The sequence below is a fragment of the Syngnathus typhle genome, linkage group LG10 (genome assembly GCF_033458585.1).
Source record: "Syngnathus typhle isolate RoL2023-S1 ecotype Sweden linkage group LG10, RoL_Styp_1.0, whole genome shotgun sequence".
In the NCBI taxonomy this organism is placed as follows: domain Eukaryota; kingdom Metazoa; phylum Chordata; class Actinopteri; order Syngnathiformes; family Syngnathidae; genus Syngnathus; species Syngnathus typhle.
The window spans coordinates 8281896-8309201 of record NC_083747.1 but is presented as its reverse complement, the minus strand read 5'-3'; the positions used below and the strand labels follow the sequence as shown (position 1 = coordinate 8309201).

Below are 27306 nucleotides of genomic sequence, written 5' to 3'. Positions count from 1 at the left end.
CATATATTTGAGAAATTGTTAAATCGGAGTGTAATTTTTACTCCACACAATAACTAACAGTTGCGATATTAGTTCTTGTCATAGAATCAAAGGATTATGCAGCCAGCATTGAAAAGAAATTGAGGTTCCTTCTCATAAATGTTGCTGCTCATAAGAACTACAACTCCCATGCCCCCCACATATACGGAAGCAACTTGCACGCCGTACGGTACACACGCTGCCTAGCTAGCTTGTCCTGAGCGAAATCGATTTTGAAGCAGAATTCCTCACATCCACCAAGGTAAATGTAGCAACATAATACTATTTCATTGCGATTTAGTTTGACAATCACACAATTGTTCTTGTCTCCCTGAAATGACGTTGTTGGTTTAGTAAAAATCTATGTTGTTTTTAAGTTAGCCTGATGTGTATAGTAGGGAATTACATTAAACGTTTGATATGTATAATGTCTCTTAATGTCTGCAAACTGAATTGTCACCATAATTCATGCACACATCTTTGCTCGTGCCTACGTCAACCTCTGAAAATAATAGCACGATCGCTCCGATATATGGGATTTAATGGACATCTATGAGCGGCTATGGGGAGCTTCATCGGGATAAAGCCCCAAATCAGGCCGATTGTTCTGATATTATCAGAGGTTGGAGTGGCCATAAGCCGAGATGCCAACATTAACTTTGATGAAGAATAATTGCAGTATTGTGACATTAACCTTTTATCTGTTCCTGTCTGGATTGGATTAGAACGCCTGCTGAGTCGTATAGTGAATAAAAACGTCTGCTTTTACAGAAAATGTCTGCAGCTAAAGTGAAAATGCGACAGAGGAAACTGAAAAACCAACCCCCTAATGTGCAGTTTGTGTCCTCGCATGGTTATGAGGAGGGCAGCCCCCATCCCAATGGTAACACTTGATCTTCTGACATTCGTTGTTTGTCTATCTTTCTTGTTTCCCTTTGGCTCACTATGTTCCCAATTGTTCTTGCTTCATTAATTTAACCAATTACCTAGACAGTCAAACATTTTTACAACAGAACAGCATCTCCGTTATCATCTCGTCTTCAGTATTGTTATAATGACAATAAAGACATCATTCTTTTGTTGGAAACTTTGCCGCTCAGGTGGAATTGGTGATGGTCCATCTGACAAAGGTCCACCTTATGTAAGAAAGAAGAGATCCCACCAAGAGACCGGGTGGGTCCGTGGACACCAGAAAGATGGCGGAGTCTATGCTAACCAGTTCCCAAAGATAATCAATGGTAAAGAGACCTTTCTTCTTGTACGTGAGCAGACAGTCAATGAATGAAGTGTTAAGGAGGATTTACCCCTTGCTGCAAATATGAAAATAGCGTAATCAACTTACTATTTGTATTCTTTCTGTGTTTAATTGGAATTGTTTCAGTCATCAAGCTAACATTTGCTAAACAATCTCAGTAATGCGACATATGTCTAGGAGTAAACTGCAATGTGGTTGGTGCGCAATTCTAAATTTGGAATCTCTTTATTGCACACTGTGAAAATCCATTAAAAAACCTCTTAAAAATCTGCAATATAGTGAGTTTGTGAGCAATGAGCTGTGATGTACACGAGAGGCTTCTTGCATCCTTTGAACGACAATTGCTGAAGTTCCTCTTGCCTTTGTCAAACTGTATCTGCAGCTGGAGTTTTTGCCAGAGCCAGGGCAGCAGAAGTAAGTGCCATGCTGAAAGCTGTTACCAAGACAACAGGCAGCTGTCATGTCTTTGGAGCGCTGCCGAGGCACATGAGGAGAAGAGCGATGAGCTACAACACCAAGCGTCTTCCTTGCCGACTCAGAGAGCTGGCCAACAGAATGGTAGTGTTCACAAAGTATTTTCTTTCCTGACCTTTTTGTTCTGTTTTACTTTATTTTTTGCTGACTTGAGTAATATTTAATTTTGGACTAACCACAGAGAGAGAAATGCCTGCAAGGCAGCGTTAAAAAAAAGGAGCAGGCTAAGAACAAGAGCCGCAAAGCTCGCCGCCGTCATGGAAACATGCTGCTGGAGTTCAACCGACGGCAGAGGAAAAACGTGTGGCTGGAGACGCACATTTGGCACGCCAAGCGCTTCCACATGGTCAAAAAGTGGGGCTACTGCCTCGGGGACAGACCCACCTTAAAATGTTACCGCTCCAGCTACCGAGCCATGAGCACTCATTGTCTGCTGCAGGTACGGACCTTCACAAAAAGCAGGAAAAGATGTTTTCTAACCTCTGTTTATTGCACATGATATTTTGAGACCTACCAGTGATGGATGAAAATCTGCTATCTAAACAGACTATTTATTTTTAAAAAAACAACAACATTTGACATGCATTAAATGTATTGAAGTGCTATCCAGCATGTTGTGGCACAACACTGTACTACCCTAAAAGCGCCTAACTTTAAATTCCGACAAACCTGTATGGTGTAAAAAAAAAAACGATTTAAACTAATAAAAGGTTACTTAAAAACACTGATATAATGAAGGCTCTAATGATACGTTGTGATAAAGGAGGGTTTGCTGTAATAGGAATATTACTCTGTGAAAGAGATTTTTTTTGGTGACCAAACAGGACCTGTCGTATTACTGCTGCCTTGAGCTCCAGGGAGAAGAAGACAAGCTCCTGGATTGTCTGTCCCAGCTGACCAGCAAGGAGGCTGGTGAGTGTGCTCCACCTCAAAAACAAATGCAGATTCAGATTTGTTTTATGGAGCTCATTTGCATAGCTTGGACTACTTTTCTAACTTGACAGGCCCTACATTTGCCCAGCGGTTGTGTCTGTCTGGACAAAGACAAGGTAGCGTGGTGTTGTACAGGGCTGGACAGTTCCCCTCGCAGCCTTTGGGTCCAGTCACATTCCTCTGGAGACCCCGTACGCCTGGCTCAGCTCACAGGCAACTGTGGACCTGGGTTCATCCTACTCTTAAACAGGTAAGAAAAAAAAAAAAAAGAAGCAAACTTTTACTTCTTTACTCAAATATATTTTTGCTTGCAGGATGTCCTCACTGAGTTCCAAAGTGTGTGCCAGTGTCAGCCCGTGGTCCCACTGCCTGTGCCTTCGGTTCTACACGCAGAGGTAATCTCTGCCACAGATTTGGAACCAAAGCCTGATGAAAACCCTCCAACCAAGCAAACACCTGGAATGAAGAGGAAGCAAAACCCCAAGGATGCAAGTGGACCTGTTGCCAAGAAGATCCTGGGCGATGGAACCAGATCTCCCAACACCCCTGTTACTTGGAAATCAAGTTCAACTGGGATATTGATCAAGTTTGTGTTCTTCCTCTATCTGGGTCGTTCGAAAAATCTGCAAAAGGCGACATAAAAAATATTGTTTATCTTTTGTAGTGATCTCACAATGGAGATTGTACGATATCGCCTGATTGGGCCGCAGTCCCACTCTGTGCTGACAGACGCTTTGGAAGCTGCTACAGACTGTGATGTGAGAGAGCTGTGAATTTTATCAGCACAGAAAGCAGAATCTTTTTTATACCAATTGAGCCAGTAAAATTGTGTTGCGTTTTTTTTTTTCCTTATCAGGAAATAGGCAAATCGCAGTCCTCCTGCCTCTGGTGGCCCGATCACTGCAAAGATGAGAGCAAAGTGAAACTCCATGAGCAGCAAACTGATGTCTTTCATACACTGAAAGGTTGACTATTTCCGTCATGGTGGGAATTTTAATGATTTTGTCATCTAATTGTTGTTTTTGAATACGTCCAGGCATCTACTCAACTGCAGAGCTCCCCCCCGGCACAGTGCTGGGGCTGACAGTTGATGACCCTCGGCTGAATATCCCCGCAAAGGCGGTTAAAGCTTTACCTTGTGTAAAGGAGGCCCAAGGTAAAATCTGTCCCATCACAACTGAGATGGTGGAAATACTGGTGGCTAATTACAACAGAAACTTTTAAGTGAGGTTTACATGTGTGTCATTTAGTGTAGGTTTGAGTTAGTTACTTTAGAATTTGACTGCTAATTGGAGATATTGAAATGACTTCATTCATACTGTAGGTGTTTTCATAACATTTCTTTGACAGGTCTCTGCTTGATGACTGTTGCTTGGAAGTGGATTAAGAGCTTTGCCGTGCATAGTTAATTAGTTAATAATGCAGACAAATGTTTGTAGTGGTCTGATATGGAAATGAACAACCCCACTTTTGTGTATCAGTGTGGCAGACGTGTTGTGACTTTCACAAATAGGCAGCAAAGAAAATATTTACTCGGTTTAATTTCACTCTTGTTGGGTGGGCAGACATTACAAAGACCCAAGTATTTCCATCGAAGCCATTAAAATGTCAGTTTTCCATACGCGCAGTACGTCCCTCAAGGTCTTTTTAGATCTTTCATTCGTCCAAGGTACGAAGAGGATTGTGAAGGGCAGGTCCAAATAAGTCTGTTCTTCTCTGTCCTGAGGCCGTTTTACAGAGTGCACCTCTGGTCCTGTGCTCCTGGGGGGCCTCTGCTCGGCCATGCAGATGCTCCAGGTTCGAATCCTGGCAGGACCCTGTACTCCAAAAATGGCATCAGTGACAAAAGACGACTTATTCTCTGCCTTGTAGAATTGTCACTTCTTTGAAATGGGTGACACACTTTTCACGCCTCTAAATAATAGAAATGTTGCTCGGCAACATGAAAAGTTTGCCCCAGTTTTCTCCCTCGCTTCCTCACGGGTCGGAGATGAATAAGCAGCGTAGAAAATGAGCAAGCTATACAGGAAGACGCGCTGTTTCTTATCTGCTTCAAATGAGGCTTATCAAAGGGCATTATGGAGGAGATGGATGCTCTTGTCTGGAGGTTGGAAACGGATAATTACGAAGTCAAATGGCTTTCATTTAGAATACTGCATTTTCCATTCTCAAAATTCTGTAGGTTCGTCTCATTGAATATATTGTGAATATGAGCTGGGTTAACACATTTATGGATATGACTATTAAATTAGCAGATTGACGGTCTCTTCGTCGATGACCAAGTGAAGTGATGAATTTCCACAGCATATCACGAAGAAGCCTATCTGCAGAGGTGTTGGATTATGCAGGGGTATGCTCGTGTTTGTGATGTTTCTTCCAGAGGTGGATGACGAGAAGAGAAAGGAACTGTCATTGCGCGGTGTACCAGAACACTGTTGTCAGAGTTTTCTGTGGGAGCAGTCGGTGCGCAACAATGTCACAGAGAATAAAATTTCAGAGCAGGTATCTGAAAACATAATTGTAGCTTTCCTCTATCTGTCTTTGGACTTATAACTTTACATCTCACAGGACTTAAACCGTATGAGGAGCGAGGTTCTGGTTCCCGGGTCCAGACTTAGGCCTGTTCCCCCGCAGGGTCGAGTTCCCATCTTGCTGGTTCACCAGCCTGGCAAGCAGCTGGGACACGAGATGAATTCCTGGGGTGCCGGATGGGACCTGTTTCTTCCTAAAGGCTGGGGCATGGCTTTTTGGATCCCACTGGTCAGTATTGGGAACCGTGCTTTTTATTTGTGGGTCCGTGTGAACATGAGATTCCATTGAAAGCCAAGGGCCCACCATTTTTGAGTGTTTCCTTCTTGATTTTCTTAAACCAGTTATTTTTCTTGGGAGCTTAACCTGCCTGTAACTTGATCTCCCACTTTGCTAGGTTTATTGGAATGTTATTGCCTTGGCATGTCCATATTTCAAGAGTTTGTTTCAACACGGCCTGTGAAAATGTTCAATCTACCATGAAATGGAAGGCAGCCCTGAAGCCCCCAGAGTTATTTTGTTTTTCAATCACAAAGCTCCTAATGCAGCACTTGCGCTTTCTCTCTGGCTTCTGTCCCTCTGCCAGGTTTACAGAGGCGTTTGCATTGGTGGACTCAAAATGAGTCTGACGCACTCTCAGAATAAAGGCGTTCCGCACTTCCCCCACGATTACCCAGACTGCCCTGGAGGAGCTCGTTTTCAGGAGGAGCAAGAATCCGAGCTGCTGGAAAAGTTCAAAAGGTCACTTGAAGGAAATAATTTGAGTTTCGTTCAAAATAGATGTTTCTCTAAGAAAAGTACTAGTTAATTTTAGCTGATGCTCGGCACTTGGTTTGTCTCCTAAATTGGGAGATTTGTGGGTTGACTAGGGTTTGACCTTTTGCCCCCCACTCTAGACGCCCGCCAGCCAAAAGAACCAATTACATTAAACATGGCTGCCTGGCTCCATTCTGTTGCCCGTGGCAACAGCTGGCTGAGGAGTGGGATGTTATTGGAAGGGATGGAGAGGAGAGAAAAGGAGACATCATGGCTAAAATGTCATCACAGAGTGACGCAGCAATCAAGTGTGAGACGTCACATCAAGAAGACCATGTGATGACGGCACAAACACACTTCACTGTCCTGAGGTATTATTTTTTTTCTTCCCATGATAATTGTCATTTCTCGATGGTTCCCGTGTCAAACATGAGGTAAATTTGACATAAAATCTGCAAAAGTTGCAGCTTTACATTTATCATTCCAAACTTTTGAATGACATCATTGTAGTGTCGATGTGCAAATCTCCGCTGACTGGAATTTTGCTCCGAGACCATCTTAATGATGAGAAGTGCGTCTCTTTTATGTCATCTTCCCAATTGATGTGACACGTTGTGATTGTTTCATACGTGGAAGTCAATTTAAAAAGATGATGCAAGGTTTGCTTACTATTCTAATAGAGACCAGAGCAAAGAGGGTTTCTTGAGTGCCAAGTACAACTTTTGAAGTTTAATGTGAATGTATGAGGCATCTATGTGCTAGATTAGCTAAATTTATCAGGCTAGATTGATAATAAGCTTTTGTAATGACATTACTTTTGGGAAGCATTTGCAGTGATTAATGTTAGCCTTCGCACGGACCCTTTTAGGGACTCGTCTAACTGCATTTAACAAGCTGTCCTTTGGACATTTACAAACTGACTAATCTAATGAGCACAACTTGAACCAGCGTAAGACTCTTATGCTGATTAAATGTTCCCATGTCTTTAAGAGCTTCTGATAGATCTTTGGTGTAATTTTTTTGATATTCATGAGTTTTATAGCCTCTCTCCTCATCCTTCATACAGAGAAAAGATGAGAAAAAAAAATGGGAAAAAGTGGTTATTTTCTGTCTGTGTGTTTATGTAACGGGGTTTCAGTGTGTAAGATGGATTTTAAGAGTGAGAGATGTTATTTTTGGCCTATAAAGTGCCTCATAGCCATGCATCTTGTCATGCAATCTCTTATTTTAGAGAGCCTCTAATGTAGTAAAGTGTTTTTTTTGTTTTCTTATATTGTACTTCCAAATGCTACCAGATAGAAGGGCAAGAAATGCAAATGCCTTTCAACAAAACGCTTGCCCAATACAAAATGGCTAAACTGAAAGGTTTCTGATTCTAAAATGGGTTTATATTTAAAGCTCTGTGTAATGTAATTTTGTCCAATGTATTGTCTGTTTGAGAAATGTGCCTAACTGCAAAGGAAGCAATCCATGTTTTTCTTCAGTCCTCATCTGCAGCTCTACACATAAAGTGCCTTTTTAAATATTAATCGAACGTTTTTTTCTCCCCCCCTCCCCAGGAACAGGAAGTCTTTGAAGCTTCTCTCTAGTTGGTGCATACCCACATCATCTAAAGGTCAGAGGTCACACCGTGTCAGGGAAAAGCCACTTCTGGACTGTTCAGCAAAGACATCATTTCTAGCAAGTCACGGAATGAGATTGGTTTGGGTACGTCTGTCGCTGTTGTTGAAGGGCAAACCGGAGCTCCATGCCATGGTATGTGTGCCGACTGCCGATGACCTCAAGCTACTGAACAAAGGGCCTAGCAGTAGTGGCCCTCAGGAGCCCCCGCACAGGGATCGCTTAAAAAGCACAATCAAGCATGGGAAGAAGGGGACCAAGAAAAAACCTGATAAGACAAAAAGTCAAAACACCCCTTCAACATCTGAACAAAAGCCCACCACAGTGGAAGACCTCCAGCTAGCTTGTCCCGCTTCTGATTTTGTTTTGGGAGTGTGGCCAAATCCCCTGCCGAGCGTCACCTCTCACTGCTCACGAGTAACACTCGGTTGGGTGACTCAGGCTGACTTCTCCCTGTCGGCAGGCTGCGGGGAAGCTCTGGGCTTTGTGAGTGTTACGGGCCTCGTTCACACACTCATCAGTCAGCCTGTGGAACACAGAGGAATGGTGCTGCTACGTAACCCCATGTCTCTACAGTATCGCTTTGCTAAAATTAACATCGAAGTTTGAATGGAACATATGCAAAACTTGCTTCATTTTGAGGCAAATGCATTTTTTTGGTTTGTGGGGAGTTGAACACTTTCCATAACAGCTAGACAAAGAAGTTGCAGCTTTTATTTTTTTTTGCACAATGATCTCAAACCATGAGCCATCTTTAATTTGTGCAGGATGTAAAATAAACTATCTGCAGGTATAAATTACATTTTAGATATGTTAAACAAATACTTATCAACTGATCATGTACTTAAACTAAAAATGTAGATAAACTTTCCTCCCCCCTTATCTGGTTATTGAAATGTATATGTACATTACATGCAGCATTTATATGAAGTTTGTTGAAAATAAAATGCCACTGCATTAAATGTTTTGAGTTCAAGTAAATAAAGGACACATATGTGATCTAAGTGTTGCATGGAAACAGGAGGTCTTAAATCTGTGTAGTGAAGACGATGAAAACATTCTGGAGGGATACGTATAGCAGAAAGCTTGGTCCCAGTTGCAGGTCAGGAGAAAGACACAAAACCCATCGCTAAAACACGTACGATATAAACTGTGGTCCAAATTACGTGTCGACAGGTGAATTAGTTCCACTGAGAATCACAGAAATCATTGATTGCGTAAGACCACTGAACAACAAAATAAATGTACCATCATTTTCATCCAGGTCATGTCTTTATAATTCTGTTGGCCTATAACTCAGTGGCACACTTTAATTCAATTTCAGTAAAATTGTATTCATTAAATCACCCAGTGTTCCAAATTACAGTATTTGATTTACCATTTTGTGTTATTGTCAAGTTTTCTTTCTTCAACAGAAGGGTACTGACAACTTAGCCTACGTGTATCACATTCACCAGTGGGAACAAAAACTTACCACTCACACAATAGGACACAACACAGGCAATTGTGAGAGAAGGCACACTCCTACTTAAACATCAAATCTTGTATACACATCCCATAATGTGTGGGTGGTAAGAGGAAAGTAAGGGTTTGGTTGCTTAGCAACCCTTAACTTTAGATTCAGGTCTTCATGTGGTTTATTTGAGGTGTAGTGCTTGATATGTTTTTCATATGGCAAAAAGTTTCATTAGCATGTTTAGTTAAGTCAAACCACCGACACTGACATATGCACCAAACACATAGCACATCACTTTACATTTTGTTTCAAATTATGTACATCACACATTGATGGACTTATTGGTTCATATCTGGCCAAAGTGTTTCTCTGGACAAGTTGACATCAGATCACATGAAGTTCCGGTTTTGGGAGTTGTTAATTAATAGTGCCATAACACTCGGGAGAAGTCGACTATTTTTCTTATCTGCATGTAAAGCTAGCCCAGAGAATGTTTTCAAATGTGTTGCCCATTCACATTTGGGCCAGCAGGAGGCATGTGTTCACAGACTTCCTCAGTCTGAACAGATGGGACGGGTCTTAAGAATCTTCTATTTGGTCACCTCTGTTACACATGAACTTGGCTGCCGACGATTCGGACGTTTTGGACTCGGGCTGCACTCTGTTTGTACGACTCTGTCCTGCAAACACAAACAAGAAGGCTCTGGTTGAGACTGCAGATGGAAATAGATTGTGGGTCACCTTTTGCCAGTGCATGTGCCCCTTGTTGCCTGGTACAAGTCATGATGTATATCACCTTTTGCTGACTTAAATGTTAGATAGCTTACCAGGTACCATATCCATTTCTATAAAGTTGCGATCTTGTTTCTTTGCTTTTGGTCTATTTCTGGCTATCAGAAAAACTCCCAGGAAGGACAGCAGACACCTACAAAGAATGTAGAAAGAGTTACTCCTCATGAAAAGGTTTGTGATGCTTTATTGATGAATATAGATTATATTATTGCTTTATATTGCTCACCCAAAAAGGAACATGAAAATATTCAGTAATTCCAAATCCTCAAATTCCTGGTAAAAGATTATCCCTGTAATACAAAATAGATTACGTCAAATGAAGGTGGTCAAATAGCACAGAAATATTCCCTTTTATAAACAAATATTTATCATTAGTGTTGTTGTGGCTCATCAGTTCTTACTAGTAAATCTCCATGTTATATTTTCCATCTTATTTGGATAAAATACAGTGCAATTAATAGAAATCCTTAAAATATTTTGACTACTGCACTTATTGGTGCTCAGCACAACAGAGCTGCTAACGTGTGTAACAAAGTCTCCAGTACTTTGTCTTAGTGCATAAACTCGAATTATTATTTCCCCACATATTGAAATGACATATTAATTTGGTGCCATGCTCATCAACTACGTTGATGCAATGCTCTGGTGCTGAACTTACCTGCAACAATGGCACTTGCAGTAAAAAACACAAAGTTGATTGGAACCACCTCCGTGGCATCAAACATTTTCATTGCCTGATTGAGAAACCTGTGGATGAGGCCAAGAATTATACTGAAAATTTGTAGGGAATACTTTCAAAAGAAATAAACAACTAGGTGGATTGACAAAATGATTTTGTAGGAGTGCTCAGAAAAAAAAGATTTGAGGATGGACGAGGAACTGACTTGATCTGGAAGGCGCAGGAGGCCACCATGATAACGAACATAACGTAGAAGATGGGATAGATGAGCTGCAGGTGACCTTTTATCGTCTCTGTGATCATTCCCGACACAGCTTTCACTGAGATGACTGTAAGCGAGGCTGCAGAAATACAAAACACACTTTTGATAAGTTGCATAGCTAACATGAACCTCTTATGTTTGTGTCCAAAGAAAAGTATCTCGTCTGTATCAATTAATCCATTATCTCACCGAGACATTGTCTCTGCATAAATGCGGCGTGACCACAGATCCATTTTGGTAACCAGGCAACAAAACAACACACTACCCAAATTAGTTTAATTCATGACTTGCATGCCCTCAATCAGGCAGCGGGCACTTGTCCATACCAAGCAGTGCAATGAGCAGCATCACAATCGCAATCTTCTTCATATTCTTCTTGTAGTATAGGAAGAGCAGGATGCAAAAGGCGATGACCTCGATCATCTAGAGAGAAAGGAGAGTGTCATTTATGCACAGCCCATTTTCTCAAACTTCACGCAGAAAATGAAAGTTCCACTTGCCCTATATCTTACCTTGACTACCTCATCTCTATGACAAAAGTGCTTTTTTCAGACAAAGAGCGGCACTCTTTAATTGAAACAAATCATCGTGGCAGGCGGGAAAAAAAGAGAAATGAATTGCTGTTTTTGAACGAGAAGAGCTGTGTCCTTGAGCGTCCTAAAGCTTTGAGCTATTCAAGGATGCCACAAAGCGGTGAAAAATGGAGAATGAGAAGGGAATACAAAAGTAGGGTGCGGCGAATAAGGGCAACCTGACCTTTGAATCAATCCAAACCATCCCTCTGCCCCTAGCTAATGCGTGCGTGCGTCTAAATTGCAGGATATCTTTCAGTGCGGTTCATCTAGTCTCCTATTAATATTACGCTAATTTTGCCCTTGCATCAGTTAAGCAAAGTGGACATGCCGCTCGTTGAATATTGTTGAATATATCGGTATTGCTACACAGGGCACACACACACGGCACTGACGGAAATATTTGGAGAGCTGCTTGCTTTTATCTTTCAGGACACATTCTTGGCTTGCTTTGAACAGCTTGTCCCGCAGGAATAAAAGGGAGAATTTGGAATATAAATGGAGATTTGGCAGAGCCGAATTTATTTGTGTATGTTGCTGCGTTAGTAGCTTTTGTCATAAGTGCATTGCTCCCTATGGTAACAGCAAAATGATGTTTACAACATCTATGCCTAAGGTGAAAATGGAAAGACCACTATGAATGTGAATGGCCTTGCATCCATCTATCCTTTTTCTCTCACGCTTGTCCTTGTCATTGAGGTCACAGGTAATGGATGTGTTGATCACCTTGTTGTTTTTATCCTTTTCTGTATCTTTTAGAAAAGCAGAGAGAAACCCACCATGGGTGGTTCTTCAGTTCTTCTGAATGCAGGACTAAATGATTTTGGCATGAAAACTTTGGATCTGCAATAATTGAATGGACTGTATGTTTGGAAAGGGTTACATACAAGGTACAACAGGAAGTACCAGTTGACGACATTGTACTGGACCAGTTGGGCTGTAATGTGAGTGGACGTGTGGGGGGCAAATGTCACCAAGATGTAGGTTCCTGTTATTGCCAGTGTGACACCTAAAGACACAGACAAGAGGCGGGATGACAACTTGACAGCATTCATTGCCCTCCGCCACCCCTTCTGGGTGGAGGGGGTAGTTTCAATGTATCTCAAATAAAATAAAAAAAAGACAAAAGAGTTCATTTGTCAACATCGCAACTGCACACATTCCAAATTCAAATATAAACTGGCAGATTTACACGATGAGATTCATACTGAATTTGCTTCATCACATCAACACATGCTTGTCTGAGTCCTTGTCCTGAGTGTTTGCTTACCCACAACGTCAGAGACACGAAAGTTCTCCTTGAGGAAAATCACAGAGATGAAAGCGCTGGCTAGAAGACAAATACAAATATATTCCCATTACTTGAACAGTCACTGAAGCATCTGATTCTTTGTTAGCGTTATGAGGAATTATAAGATCTCTGCAGTTTTGTTGTTTACCATGCAGACCGAGTTCCTTCAAAATAGAAAAGACTGGACACAATCAAATTTGTGAATGAAATTTGCAATATTGGTATATTTAACATGTAACTGAAGGAAATTAATGAACCAATTTGATTTTTTAAGTGCAGCAAAATAAGCAGAGACTGTATTCTTAGTTAATTAAATGTAATAACTTTATTTTGATTTCTTTAATATACCGTATTTTTAGTGAGTGCAATGGCTCTCCATCATGTTGACCTGTTGGATATCAATGCGCATGAAATGTTGCAGCCTATTGGTCAAGTCAGATCAAATTTAATTCAAATTCTACGCAAAACTTATTGCTAGTCTTATCGTGTTTTCCTATTATGCGCAGTCCTATTTGATGAAGGCTTTATTAACCAATTTAGGCAGAAATCCAGATCCTACCAAACTGTGAAAATTGTACATAATAAATTGACAGCTTAAGCTGCCTGTGAAATTTGTCGGAACGCTGAGATGGATGAAGCTTATTAGAACTTGATAAGAACACCAACCTAATATTCCTTGTGGCATGTTAAACAAACTCATGTACGAATATCAGTGTCAGAAGATGAAATATTTCCAAATCTCTTTTTTTTTTTTGACATGGCAAGCCTCACAAATCGTGCTTTTGCTGCCCGAGGAGATGCAGCGAACCGCGATTGACGAGTAACCATTACAGAGTTTGGTTGTGACAGAGATGGATTGTGATGTAGGACCACAGACAAGCATCAATTGGGTTGCGAAAAGATGGATGGCCACAGAGGCACATAAACTGCAGAAAAAAAAGAGAGGAAGACACACACTGATATATTATGAAGTAGATAACTGTAGAAATGCTGGTTGTCTCTTAAATGTCATCACCCTCCTGAGTAAATCATTGAACTCACTGTAAGACGTATGCCTAAAAGAAAATAGTGACAAACACCAACCAAACGACAGACGGCCAGACTGTCACCTTTAAAGTTGAATCAATGGCACGACATAAACAGATCAATATGACACACAGTGTCACACACCCATATGTGCAATTAAATGTGCTGAAAAATTATCACTGTCAATTTTTCTCACACATTGATTGCCAGGCGTTATTATAGCAACTTATTTAAAATGTCAGCACAAGGGGTGATTTGTGTGGAAATGAACCCAAGCTAGTTTTAACACACAATATGCTTCAGTTAAAGCGATAATGTCAACACTACTGAAATGTTGCAACTGTCTTGGCGTATGGCATAAGGCTTGCTTATTGCTGTAAAAGGACATCAGTGACTAATTGGAGGATTCAAAAGACTCTAAAACAGTCAGTTGTCAAATTCTTCATACGGTGGGCATTAAGGGCAAACATTACACGCACATGCAGTAATGTCTGTGCTTCTGGGAGCAGCTGGCTTTTGCCAAGTCACCATAGCAACACCATATAAATTGAGATTCACACAGCTTGATAAAAAGAGAAATGTGACAACATGAACCTCTGAGGTAAACTGTCCTGTGTGGGTGTGTGTGTGCATGTGTGTGTGCGCGCGTGTGCACACTGAGCATGCATCAGATTAGTACGTCCATACTACACAACCTCTCGCTTGTGTTTCCGGGAAGCCTCCCCGAGGGAGAACTCACGTCACACACGGGAAAATAAATCGAGGTGCCATTTCGGCAAAGAAACATCCAAATAAAAGATATGCCACCATAGAGCTGGGCAATAATTCAATATCAATATACATATATCGCAATTGACACCTGATCAATATCAATACAAATTCACTGTGATATTGATTAAAAAAGAAAAAGTCAGGAAGCAAACCCCAAACATGTCATTTACTTACCTTAAAGTCTACAATTTAATCACATCGATGTTTTATTTCAAATTGGGTCAACTACAATTAAATTTGTGCTATTGTGATAACATTGCCGCTGTGTAAGGTGACCTTCAGTAGAGCGTGCCTGCTTCATTCCTCCAAGTGATGAATTGACATCTATGTTAAGGAGAGGTGAAACGTGGCTGTGCACAACAATATTTGGAAGGATGCTGTCATACCTAATTGTGACAAGTGGTCTCAGAGGAAAAGGACAGCAGTAACCGCTATCTGTGAACCCCCTACCAAGCCTTCACTCACACGCCACAGCACCATAGTGTGTTAGCTAATGAAGCATATCTGGAGGGAAAAAAAACAACCTTCACACCTGTCAGCACGCTGTTTGCTCTTTAGTATAGAGTGTGACTTGATGAGTAAAGTGCTCTTTTATTGTGTATTTTATTTCATTGTCTTTGGCGGTATCAAAATGCCGAGGTGCTCTTTCAATATGCAATTAACCTCCAGTTTATATCCCACATTGAAGTATCAGACAATGGGCCTTCAAGTAAAATGGCTATTGTTCACACTTTTTATTTCATTGCTATACGGCAGGGGTGTCAAACTCGTTTTTTTCACGGGCCGCATTCTAGTCATAGCTTCTTTCGGAGTGCCATTATGACTGTCAACCCAAATAAATGTATGAGCACCTCATATTAAAGACTGTAAAAGCTACAAAAGGAACTGACAAATAACTCGTTTTCAAATCAGACGAGTAAAAACTGGTCAAATATTTTAAAAAAAAGATATTAAAAGTGAAGACAATTTGCAATTCTAGTAAGGACACACAAATTTGATGCACAATTTGTCTTTGCGGGCCACATGCAATGATGTAGCGGGCCGTATCTGGCCCCCGGGCCTTGAGTTTGACACATGTGCTATACGGTAATTTAAAAGATAATCAAAATGTGTGCACTAAAAGCATCATATAAAGTACTTCGGTAAAGCTAAATTGAGTTCAGCATTGCATTCGGCCCTCAACAAGAAGCGGTTTACTAGAGTGCATTATTCAAGCTACTCAGCTATTTGCAACACATAGCCATAGGAAAACGGTTTGAAGCATTTGGGTAATTGATATCATTAATAATCATGAGCAGCTTTCACCTCCGTTGTGGTGACTGATGAGTTGCGGGACGTGAAAAATAATATGAAATAGTTTAATGTTTAACCTGTGTTTGGAATGTGTGCTCAGAGCAGCTGTCAGCTGCAACGAGCAGACCGGCTTTGTTTTGATTGGATGGTGAGTCAGGTTTTGTTCATAACGGCTTAGTTCACACTGCAGACACTGTCAAATGAGCAAGTGTGGAAGTGGAGAGGAACAGAGAATGGGAACAATATTGTAAAAGTGCAAAGCAGTCCAGAACATCACCTGCACCTACACTTTGGTTGCAATCACAAGGGTCTTAGAACAATAAGGATTTATATGATGGGTGTATCCGGCTATATCCGGCAAGGAGTCATGCCCTATTATTCTTATCTCTTCTGGATTAAGAAAGTATTGCAATGCGACCTGAGACCTGGCCACACTGATGTCATTTTCAGTTGACAGCAAGTGGCAAAAGAGAGATGGATAAAAATGGGCACATTTTGCTTCTTAACTCATATTCCCCAACCGTAATATTAATTAGAATGCCGTGTTTAGACGAGTGGGGGCACAGACAACATATTATTGTAAAGTCATTTTTTGGATGACTTCCCCTTTTCTATGTTCAAATATAGATGTGTAATCATCTTTTGTTTTGTGTAATTTTCCAGTAACTGCTTTGCCTCGTATTTGGAAAAGAGTGGAAAGATGTGTCTTCCTATAGTTTCCTCAAAGAGATATTATATGATAAATCTCCTAGAGAGTGAGAACTGACAAAAAAAACAATACCTCAAGATGTGTGTTTAAATAAGTTTAAGCATGTTTTAATCACTTTAAATGAGTTTAAAACATGTGGGATGGGTAATACTAGAAAACAATATTTTTTAAATATGGTCTCTCTTTTTCACCTATCGCAGGTTGGTCTGAAAGTTATCTCATGCAATAAACGGGGGTTCACACTACAACGTATTTCTTCCTATTTCTGTAATAGCGCAAGAGAGAAACCTGAAATAGGTGACGATCAAACAGGTGCAGGTGCAGTCCTTACACAAATATGCATTTGGTATTGCCAAATAAAAATCAAACGATCATCAAAACTGAACTGTTGTGTGAATGACAGCGACTGTGAAAACCAGCCTTCATAGCTGCCTTTCACACAATAGAAAAGGAGTAGGTAAGAAGGTCACAATTTACCTATGACAGACACACAGCCCAGTGGGGCGATGAGGGATGCTGGGGCAAAGCCGTAGGCAGCAAAATTCCCCAGTTCACCAACACCCATGAGAAGCAGACCACACCACCAAATCACAGAGGTGTAGTAAGGCTTGGAGCCTCTCTGGGACAGACAGACGTGGGCATATTTCTGGTAGGAAGAGAGGGAAGATGGTTTTCTGGCAGCTCCAGATTCATGCAGTAAACACACTTGCACTTCACACTGTTGGCAATTAATCATACTGAACATTTTCAGTGATATGTTATGATAAGGGTCGTTGCGCCGCTCTTAACATCAACACAAAACTTTCAGCTGATTAGCATTTAATCAAAGAGGTGGCATGACACCAATTAGGCAAATCAATGATTTGAGAAGCTCTTCAAGTTGATTAAGGACACGTTCCTCCATAAACAAACTCACGGGGTCCAAACAAAGGCAGGCTGCGTTTGCACAGAAGTTTTCATATTCATTCAGGCACAACTGTTGAAAGAGTTTCTTTCCAAGTCAGTTTTCTTCAATTGCCACGCTTTATTTGGGTAAGCGAAATAAGCATTCATTTTAAGCATTAAAGCAAACAAAAGTCGTGGCTCAATGCCAAAACAATAGATTTAGAATGATAATAATGTAATATTGATAATAAGTTGAACACCTAGTTTCAGAGTAGCATTTGTTTACCTAATCAAAGAACACATTTTGACGTAGGCCAACTCCGACAAAATGCTTTTTGGTCAGATATACTTTTTACTTCTTTCCCATAATAAACAATAACAAAAGAATGATTTGTTCAGTATGATGTAAACACAAACAAGATATTACTAAGGCTATCTATGACTATGCTTCTTTGAGCACCCTGACAAGAACTTGTGACATATCAGTAAGTGAAGTCATAAATTGGCAGAACTCGGATTATGCAGTGGGAGATTTGCACCAACGTGTGAAAACAAATTGGATTTTCCTCATTTCAAGTGCTGGCCTGCAGGATTGCAGAGCATCCTACCTGTATGTTGAGGGAAATGCTGATGAGAACGTTGCCACATATGGAGATGATGATTCCTATGAGATAGTCCTGTGGAGACAAACAGTAAACAGCCGGGAAATTAGGTGACGCTTCACAAGTCACACAGCAACTCCCCACAATACTGCGAGTCTTCCCTTCAGCTGTCACTTTTGCAAAACTCGTATAGTTTTTAGTAGTTATAGTTTAGATTAATTTCTGTCCCTCATATTACAATTATGTCCTTTATTCACCCAATGTTGCATTTGCTCACTTATTCTCTCTTTTCTATTTCCTCTTCGTCCTCTGCTTCACATTCATATCGACTCAGAACTTCACTTCGGCGTTTGTTGACTTATGAAAGACATAAAGCAAGGACGAGACCACGCCACAAGTAAACAGCATTACGGCTTCAGTGTGCGAATGGCTTTGTCTAAAAGTGATATGTTTGATGATCATAGTGTGTCAACAGGATTTGGGCGAAGGAGGCGGTAGAAAGTAGATGGGCTGCTGGATAATGAAATTTGGGAAATGATTTCAATTAAACAGTGTGTGTGTCCGTGGAGCATAATTTGAACTAAAGGACAGAATGTTAAGCGTTGATTAGATTTCATGTGAAATGTGTTTTTGGACTATTTTTGACTTAATTTATTGTTGTATGACTTCATTTTGCGTCATTCACAGCACTTTGTATGCAGCGGTCGTTGTTTTAGTAAAGTGCTCTATAAATACAGTTTAGTTGACGTATTTTTCTTCCTATTTTTCTCTTCAACTGATTAAAGCTGTTTTTAAAATAATCAACATCGGCCCAAATTTGTCCTATTATTCTATTAGTCTCTCATATAACAATAAACATACATGTTTTTTTTGCTTATTTCTGCATGTTTTTGCCCCTAGATATCTCGACTTGACTGGCGACCATTCTGGGATATCGTCTGCCAATCACTGCCTGTCACCTGAGATGGTCTTGAGCTCACTGTGGCCCTTGAGTGCGAAAGAAAGTGGATGTCTAAAATTGTGTCATCCTTTTATTCTTGTCCTCAACTGTAGTGCTGTTCCCCAGCACCTGCGAAAAAAGAGACTATTGATGGCTTCATTCAGAGGTCAAATATTTAAAAAAAGGATATTATTAAAAGTGAAGACAATTTGCAATTCTAGTAATGACACACGAATTTGATGCACAATTTGTCTTTGCGGGCAACATAAAATGATGTGGCGGGCCGTATCTGGCCCCCGGGCCTTGAGTTTGACACATGTGCTTTACATGAACAGATTGCTATTGTGAGTTGGACACAAAGAGCCATGTTGTGTCCTTCCAAGGAGGAGGATCAGTGCAGTCAGCTACATCGTTCGCTTGCAACACCATTATGCTTCCCTCATGTTATCAGATCATTTGGCTTTGACTATGCCACAGGGTTTGCGATTTGATTAGGTAACTACATTGTGCTTTTAGCGAGAACGAACCAACAGCATTCATTAACCCCGCAAAACGTTGTGCGACTGTTGTAATGTGTCTGTATTTTTCCGGCTTAAATGATTAACTGATTGAGTGGGCATTTTTATTTTAGGATACGTATTGCGTATCGACACCTTACACATATGACTATTTCATAATGTATGTTAAGTAAAATATAATATCGTAGTGCTGTCACATTCAATGTATGCTATACCACATAAATGTCCAAATGCTTTTGGAGTGTACATTTGACCTGTTGATTGGATCAAACCAAGTTCTTACCGAGCAAGAGCCCTCGTCACTAACCAGTCGGCTATCTCGACTTGGTCAGCCCATGGTCGTCTGCACTGTTTTGTACTAGTGATGTCCATTCCCGTCTTTAGAATCGGTTCACTCAAAATATTGATTTGTTCAAAAGAATCGTTCACCGAATCGTTCGCTACACTTTCCTATTTATTTATTTATTGCCATAGAAAATGGATGGACGGATATTTTTGTAGACGCCCTGCAGGATTATGTCATCTGTTGTCCAGTAAAGCATCGAACAGCTATAAACACCAAGCACCGTTAACCTCATTATCTGGAAACATTAATGCGACACGGCTAATCAAACACACCGGATAAACCCGGTTGGGGTGTGCTGCACTGATTTTCATGCACACGACTGCAAATCATTCTAAGTGCAGAAGCCATCTGAAGGGTGAGACAGAATGATATTGTTATGATGTTCACTGGCATGGTGGGTAGCTTGGGACAAAGGAGGCTGGGACCATTATCCGGCTCTTCAGGATTCTTACAGTAGATCCATTCTCTAACGCCCACCCGTTAGTTATAACACACTATTTGTGCCTCTCTTGCCTCCTCTGTTACTCTTTCCTCTGCGCCACCCCAAAATGTCACCCACAAGACAAGACAGAGGAGCACACAATTAGAGGAAAAGATAAGCATGAGGAGAATGTGAACATAAGGGTGGGAGGACAGAGGACTGACAAAGCAATGACAAACATGCACCAACTCTTAAATGCATTAACATATACAGACTTTATGGATTAGGACAGTGAGTGGCAGAGTCCAGTCTAAACAGAACCACTTTCAACATAATGATCTAGTCATGATTACTTGAGAAAACAGTGACAGAAGTCAGCATTAATATATCTCTGAGCTGGCTGGCTCCCAATACTCATTACACAAAAAGCTTTAGAGACAACTGTGCATTCTGGGGAGATGAACTTAATTTCTCTTACTGGCAGAAGTGCTCCAAATAGCTTGCAGGGATGTGACATTTTGAAAAAAGGTCCTCAAACTTAACTTTCATGTCTACGTTATGGCTTAATTTGAAAGGAAGGTCATTGGATCAGTGCAATTATACCTTCAATTTACACCAATTGTAGGCATTGGGTATTAAAACAACAAGTAGATGCACAGCCGTTAAAAGCAAAATAAAGATATCAGATCAAGAACAATCTTTCCAGATTGTCTTTCAATCCATCTTTTGGAGGGGAGAAGAAGATAAAAGAAAAAACACCCCACATCACAGCATGCATGGCTACATTTTGCAGAAACATATTCCCAAAAGCATGTCGACAAATGTTCTATGGTCTGATGGAACCATGGCTGACGCCTTTGGCAATAATTTTCCAAAATATGTTTAGTGTAAAACAACAGTGCACGTCACCAATATTCACTTTGCAGCCTCGTTGTGGCAGTATCATGTTTACTGGTCCATCAGAACCATCGGAATGAACAGTTCCGTGTGCCTTTCGATTTAGGAACAAAACATTCAGGCTTAATTAAATGGACCTTACAGGTAAGAAATTTACTAGAAAAAGATTAAAGTTAGCCGGAGCGCAGATTTGAATCTAATTAAAAATCTATGGTATTGTGGCTGTGCAGATTTCCTTGCAAAATAGGGGTGTATGTCATGCAGACTGTACTACGCTATACGTGCTATATTCAACGTGACTTTTCTAGGTAAGGGCTATAGTTTTATAAACAGCAAATTTTACCTGAAAAGGGTTTTCCATAATTTCAGCCCGGTGAGCCATGACAATGGTCAAATTAAGAGCATCCCAAGGAAGACTTAAATTCGCCATCATAACTTATTACAGTGCAGATATTTTTGGCTTCACATCTTTGGTCGCCCCTTTTCAGCTCTTTCCATCCCGTGCGCCCCGCGCCCACGCCGCAGCAGAACTTTACCAGAGACAACTTATTCAAACTTCACTTTTCGATGACATGGCTGAATACTTTGTGGCGGTAGGAATAATGGAAACTTCCATCAACTAATGCTAAATACCACACATTTTTGGGCGAAGAATGAAATGGCAACTAATATTGTATTTAGACACATTTAGCCTCACCATAAGCCCTCAAAAAAGTTGCAGTAGTAGTCCGGCGTTTCTAGGGAGAAGGGTTGCATTTGAATACGATGGGCATAATTCGGAGTGTCAGTGAATGCCCCATAACCGAAGAGCGACTGTTGCGCGACTGTATAGGTTAGATAACGATTAATCGATATATGAAAATCTAGATTGATTATTCATAGTTTACTATTGTGTAAATTGCAAAGTATCCATAAATATTTATTTTTAAATCGGTTATTTGGAGACCTTGTGCATGTGTTTTGATGTAGCGAAATGTTTTAAATTGGGGAAAATAAAATAAAAAATAAAAAATGTTGTTCATATGCACAGTTCATAATTTAAATAATAGTTTATTATGACAGTTGCAGTTACAGATGTTGCCACCATAATGACCAACATTACAATACAGTAGCAGCCTAACTGGTCATGAAAAAAAGATGAGATTTTATCCCTGAAAGCTATATCTAATTATAATTGTATTATAACATTATTGGCAGTTTTAACAATGGCACTCAATGTACTTCAATAGAGGAAAATGGAAAAACAAAAACAATATTGCAACCTCTGTAAATAATATGCTGGATTAAAAAACATGAATAGATTTAACATTTCATTCAATCATTCATTTGCAGTTGGCGCGGTAAAGGACTGGTTTGCACATCTGCCTGAAAGCCTGCATGGTAGGGTAAGTGAACACTAAATTGTCCATAGGACATGTGATTGTGGGTGTAAATGGTTGTTGGTTCTGGAGGACATGATGGATGAGTTCTTCTCAGCGATGCTTTAAAAATCCCCCTACTTCTTTTGGAAACATCTCACAGGTACATTTATAAAGTAAATGAGGGGAAATTATAAATATGTCGGTTTAATTATGATGCATTTTCAGTCCATCCTGTAATATGACTACAAACAGCCACCTGACACTCGAGATGGGCTTCTAATGTTCTCACATACAATCAACAGGTTTTTCAGTGTCTGAGTCCTCGTCGGCCCTTCCATTTTGGGAAGCTCATCTGCAGCTGAAAGGGTGAAAGAGAAAGGCTCATCTAAACAAGCGCTGCCCATGAAACCATGACACGCGTCCAGCTGCAGCTCTGTTCTCTGGTCAAAGAGATAAAATGAGAAAATACTGCGTGCCCTTTCATATGAGCTCACTCAGTGATGCGGCTTTATTTCTGCGCGTTTTTTTTTTTGGTTTCTGGTGTTCGCCGTGGAAGCTTCATGCTCTCAACATTAACAGCTCCTGATGGCCTGCGAACAGAACACACATTAGGTGTTATGGGCAGATCTACAGATGCAGATTATATTTTGCTTCTGTACAGTGTCAAGTCAAAGTCTGCTTTATTGCCAATTTCTTCACATTTCAAGACATACAAAGAGATTGAAATTGCGTTTCCTACTATCCCACGGTGACAAGACATATTACACCCAATTGGTCTACAGACAAACAAAACATTCAAGTAAACAATACAATAAGTAAAAATAAGAAGGCACATACAATGAATAAATAAGAGCAATAAATAAATAAGCGCAACATGGTTGAAATGGAGCAATTGTGCATACAGCAGACAGTCAGTATATAGCGCAAAAGTACAGTATACTTGTAATCCTTTGTTATGTTCCCTACCCTTCGAAATCAATGTGAATCTGTCCAACTCATTATTGTCTTTCTTTTGAAAAAAAAAAACCATTATTTGTGCTCATCTGCGTTATGAGTCTGCTGGCTCCCTTTGCTTTAATAACCAACACCCATTTGATGGGATTGCTGTGGTGTGAAAGCAAAGAGGGACCCTAAGAGCACAGGCTCCTTCATTTCACTTGTCAAACTGACATGACCAAACATATTCCCCTTTTTTTTTACAGTTTTTAATATTCTCTCAAGATGCTGCAGGTTAATAAATTGGTGTTGGTGGACAATCAGAGTGAGCTCTGACTGGCAGATTTTATGACGCATTTGGGCAGTGACAGTTTTCCCTGTGGCTATGGAGACAGCTTGACATCACACCAAATAAAAGGTTCCAAATATTACTCTTCTGTGACCTTCCTGACTGAGAACAATGTTGGTGGGTAAACATGAGGAAATGCTTAGAGTGGAACTACAGGGAGGCAGCGTTTAAATGGTAGCGATAACAGGCTGAATAATGTGGAGTTGACAAAAGCAAGCAAGGGAAGGAGTGAGGTTTTGTGGAGAAAAGCTCAGGAGCAGCAAATGTAGTCGACGTAAAAAGACTCCTACGCACTCTTTGTCGAGCCTACGCCTCTGATTTGGAAGGAAAGGAAAACTTCATTTTCTCTCCTCTTGGTCTCATCCTCAATCTGACATTTTTTATCGCCTCCTAATCTTTCTCTGCATTCTATTATACAAAACCACTCCTGCGTGTTCAGGACATGGTGAAAAGCACACAGCACACGGATTATTATTTTTTCTTTACTATTGTGTTATGAGTTATAATTTATGCACCTTACAGGATTAAAAAAAAAAAGTAAAATACTAAATGAAGGATACAATACAGCATAGCAGTATGAAATGAAACAGCTGAGGGAAGCAATTGGACTGATCAGATTTACTGTAAACCCTAATCATCTTTATATAGATTTAATTTACATGCCCTACATCCTGGTATCGCACCAAAGTAATTGCGACACACCGGTGGATCATTCATAATTACTGCAAAATAATCAAAAAATGATGAGTACTTTTAATGATGTACCTGTGCTCATCATACAAGCTCGCCCAACTGAAATCTACGTGAGAGTTGTGATGTCATGGAGAAATGTGATGTGACTATTACAAAGCAGCTTTATGATTAAATGCCTTTGAGAAGAATGAAATCTACATTGCATGATGAAATAGTCAATTAATTTCTCTATTTTGAACCTGACCTTACTCTTTGAGCCATATCGCAGAAAAGTATCAATGGATTTCATAGATGGAAGTATAGGTGTCTATAGACCCATCATGGTATGTTGCTCACTTTGTGCTGGACTCTCATGCTTTTTTATTCATGTGGCACCTTTCCAGATAGTGGCAACAGATTGGAAGTATGCCTCGTTTAACTTTCCCCTTAAACCCTCCCAAAGAACCCTCCTGGAATTTCTAAAACTAGGGCAAGAAAACTATCATGTCACCGAAGATATGTTCAGAAAGCCCTCTACCTAATAGCAAGATGTAATCCCAAAGTCCCCAACTAGTTCCTCACCCATGATCATCTCAAACATAACCAGATAAATAAAACAGACCCCTTGGAGCCTAGTTTTGTTCTCATGGTGAGCATGTTGGGATCAAGCAGCGGACCTCCTCACCCTCTATTAGACCAGGACCCCATGGGCCAGCCTGCTCCACAAAACACATGGCAAAACAAATTTCTTTCATCCACCAAGGACTCCAAGTCCAGTTCACACTTTTACTTTGTGAGTCCACGTAGACATACAGAGGAACCTTGAGTTAACGGATTTTTAAAGGACAGAAAATAGAGATCAGTGGACACAAATTGCTCCTTTGTATAATTGTTGTCTGTTGTTTACTGGTGCTGTGGCGCAAAGAGAGTGGAACACATTTTTTTTCCCAGTTTGTCTCCATTGACTATGGCATCCAGAGGTAAAAAAGGAAGCACGCTAACCTCATATGCTTCAGAAATGTGATCTGGTGCATGCCATTATTTTTCCCAGCACCAGCAAGGTGAGGTAAGATAAGTATTTTAAAATTTAAAATTGTAATAATTTTGAACTATACTGGGTGTTTTTATGCAGTGAAAATGTACAAGGTTATTTTTAGTCATGCTTTTTTTTCTTGGACTCAAAATTGCTTCAGTTTAACGCATAATGGGCTTGAACGGACCACCGCTCGCCTCTTATCAGTTAAATCAAGGTTCCACTGTAGTCATAGATTCCCCAAAAGGCTTTTTGCTGGAACACACCTTCCTATCCTACATTGGTACAAAATTTAGAACCAATTTGATTGCCAGACCATACTGTATATCAAACTGCCACAACACATTGATATGGCACTTTAGTTCAAACAATCCAACAACATTTAAAGTGTCTCCAGAAAAAACACGTCCATGCCCAGAGTTCATGAGTAAAGCAAAATGAGATAATCTCCCCAAAATTGACAAAGGTCTCAGTTAAGGCAAACAACAGGTTAAGCTGCAGTCTGCCGAGTTGGGAATTGATTTCTAATCCTAATCCTAAAAATCATGGCCGAGGAGTGTCCAATCTATTTTAGGATTAAGGTTTCTCCAGATCACCACCAGCCATCAATTATTGTGATACGACCATCAAAGTGCCCAAAGTGTGTAATAGAGTTTAAATCCAAAGGGTGCAAGGCCTCTTCGAGAGCTAGATAATCGAACCCCTTTTTTTTTTTTTTTTTTTGCTGCTGCAAAAGCACAAATAGTCATACCATGTCTTTCAACGACCCACAGTGTATGTATCCTTCTCATCAGCTGCAGAAAAACAACACTGTCACTGTCCACTGCTGTTTGACTTTAAACCCTCCACCAGTGTATTTTCACACCCCGGTTTAAAATGCAACAACAACATGACATCTTTTTAACCTTACTTTATAGATGTTTTTTGACTCTTCTGCATATAGAAATGCTCTAATGACTTGTTGGAACTTCCAAACTTATATGATGCAGGTAAGACCCAAAATCAACATCTCAATTCTAATATGAAATCGTGACAAGTGTGGTCACCAGAAATGAAGGTCTTTTGTTTGGTTCTCCCTATCAGATTGGACTGTTGACGGAACTTTTGAGACTTCAACAGAACAACCTAATCCCACCTGAGGTAACTACTGAAACAATGACTGAACTTCTGGTGGAAGAGACCAATAAATATCTCAAAATAAAGTAAGTGAGATGGCACCTAAACTTGACCCATTTTGACATGATTCATTGTAACAAAAACAAAAAAATCCAACCAAACAAACATGTTCTTGCATTTGCAGGCTTTGGGAGTTTGAAGTTGAAGAATGTTTTGAGGCTTATGCCAAATTGGTAAGATTATACAATCTTGAAAAACATTGGTAGTCTATGCAGTTAACAGAATGTTTAGATCATTCTGCAATGTTCTCTTTTCAGACATTTGAGGTGAACACCAGCATGAGGATGCGAGACATTGAGTTTGAAGCGAGGAGGCTCCTGGACTCTCCTGAGATGGTCCCTCCTCAGTTAAAGTCAGTGTCTCTTGATGCACATTCATTATCTGTTCAAGCACATCATTTGTTCAGTAATCATGCTTTTTTACACCATTTTATGATTATCACCCCCAGACATCCTGAGATTATCAACAAAGCTCAGCAGTTGGCTGGGAACTTGAAGCAGCAGGATGCTACCTGCGCCAAGATCTGGACACTGTATGAGATAGTGATAGAGGTGCTTCCAAAGGTCCTGCAGGGCTTCTGGTTCTCTCCACCGAAACCCCATTTTAGCATGCCATCCCTGTATCTCAGCAAAATGGCTGTCGGGGTGACGCAGGCTGTCCTAGATTTTATCTCCTTACCATTTTCCATGAATATCTATATCCACTTTTCCAAGCTCATGAGAGACAATGTGGTC

The 27306-nt window shown here is 40.4% G+C and overlaps 2 protein-coding genes and 1 long non-coding RNA gene across 3 annotated transcripts; 2 read left to right on the top strand and 1 right to left on the bottom strand.

Annotated features, from left to right (window-relative positions):
- The first annotated feature begins 173 nt into the window (after positions 1–173).
- pop1 (POP1 homolog, ribonuclease P/MRP subunit) lies at positions 174–8603 on the top strand. The gene is made up of 16 exons (XM_061289297.1): positions 174–280; positions 790–901; positions 1119–1256; positions 1656–1831; positions 1929–2186; positions 2572–2659; positions 2752–2930; positions 2995–3266; positions 3345–3438; positions 3537–3645; positions 3717–3836; positions 5061–5182; positions 5249–5440; positions 5796–5950; positions 6106–6336; positions 7525–8603. The coding sequence occupies exons 2-16, from the start codon at positions 793–795 to the stop codon at positions 8192–8194; spliced, it is 2913 nt and encodes a 970-aa protein (XP_061145281.1). The 5' UTR covers positions 174–280; positions 790–792; the 3' UTR covers positions 8195–8603.
- Positions 8278–21614, bottom strand: LOC133161080 (NIPA-like protein 2). Its single transcript, XM_061289298.1, has 11 exons — positions 21389–21614; positions 17930–17998; positions 16914–17082; positions 12617–12676; positions 12234–12355; positions 11101–11197; positions 10718–10853; positions 10492–10580; positions 10060–10123; positions 9869–9966; positions 8278–9721 (listed from the first exon to the last, which is right to left on the bottom strand). The coding sequence occupies exons 1-11, from the start codon at positions 21476–21478 to the stop codon at positions 9621–9623; spliced, it is 1095 nt and encodes a 364-aa protein (XP_061145282.1). The 5' UTR covers positions 21479–21614; the 3' UTR covers positions 8278–9620.
- Positions 21075–24520, top strand: LOC133161081 (uncharacterized). The gene is made up of 3 exons (XR_009715998.1): positions 21075–21189; positions 22378–22430; positions 22709–24520. It is a non-coding gene; the product is annotated as an uncharacterized LOC133161081 (long non-coding RNA).
- Positions 24521–27306: the final 2786 nt, after the last annotated feature.

Excerpts from the sequence above, each read along its gene's own strand:
- pop1 (XM_061289297.1), top strand. The coding sequence starts at position 793 with ATGTCTGCAGCTAAAGTGAAAATGCGACAGAGGAAACTGAAAAACCAA. Across the intron at positions 902-1,118 it reads GGGCAGCCCCCATCCCAATG|GTGGAATTGGTGATGGTCCA; the intron begins GTAACACTTGAT and ends TTTGCCGCTCAG. Across the intron at positions 1,832-1,928 it reads GAGAGCTGGCCAACAGAATG|AGAGAGAAATGCCTGCAAGG; the intron begins GTAGTGTTCACA and ends GACTAACCACAG.
- LOC133161080 (XM_061289298.1), bottom strand. The coding sequence starts at position 21,478 with ATGATGGCGAATTTAAGTCTTCCTTGGGATGCTCTTAATTTGACCATT. Across the intron at positions 17,999-21,388 it reads TTATGGAAAACCCTTTTCAG|GACTATCTCATAGGAATCAT; the intron begins GTAAAATTTGCT and ends TTGTCTCCACAG. Across the intron at positions 10,124-10,491 it reads TGCAAGTGCCATTGTTGCAG|GGATAATCTTTTACCAGGAA; the intron begins GTAAGTTCAGCA and ends TTTGTATTACAG.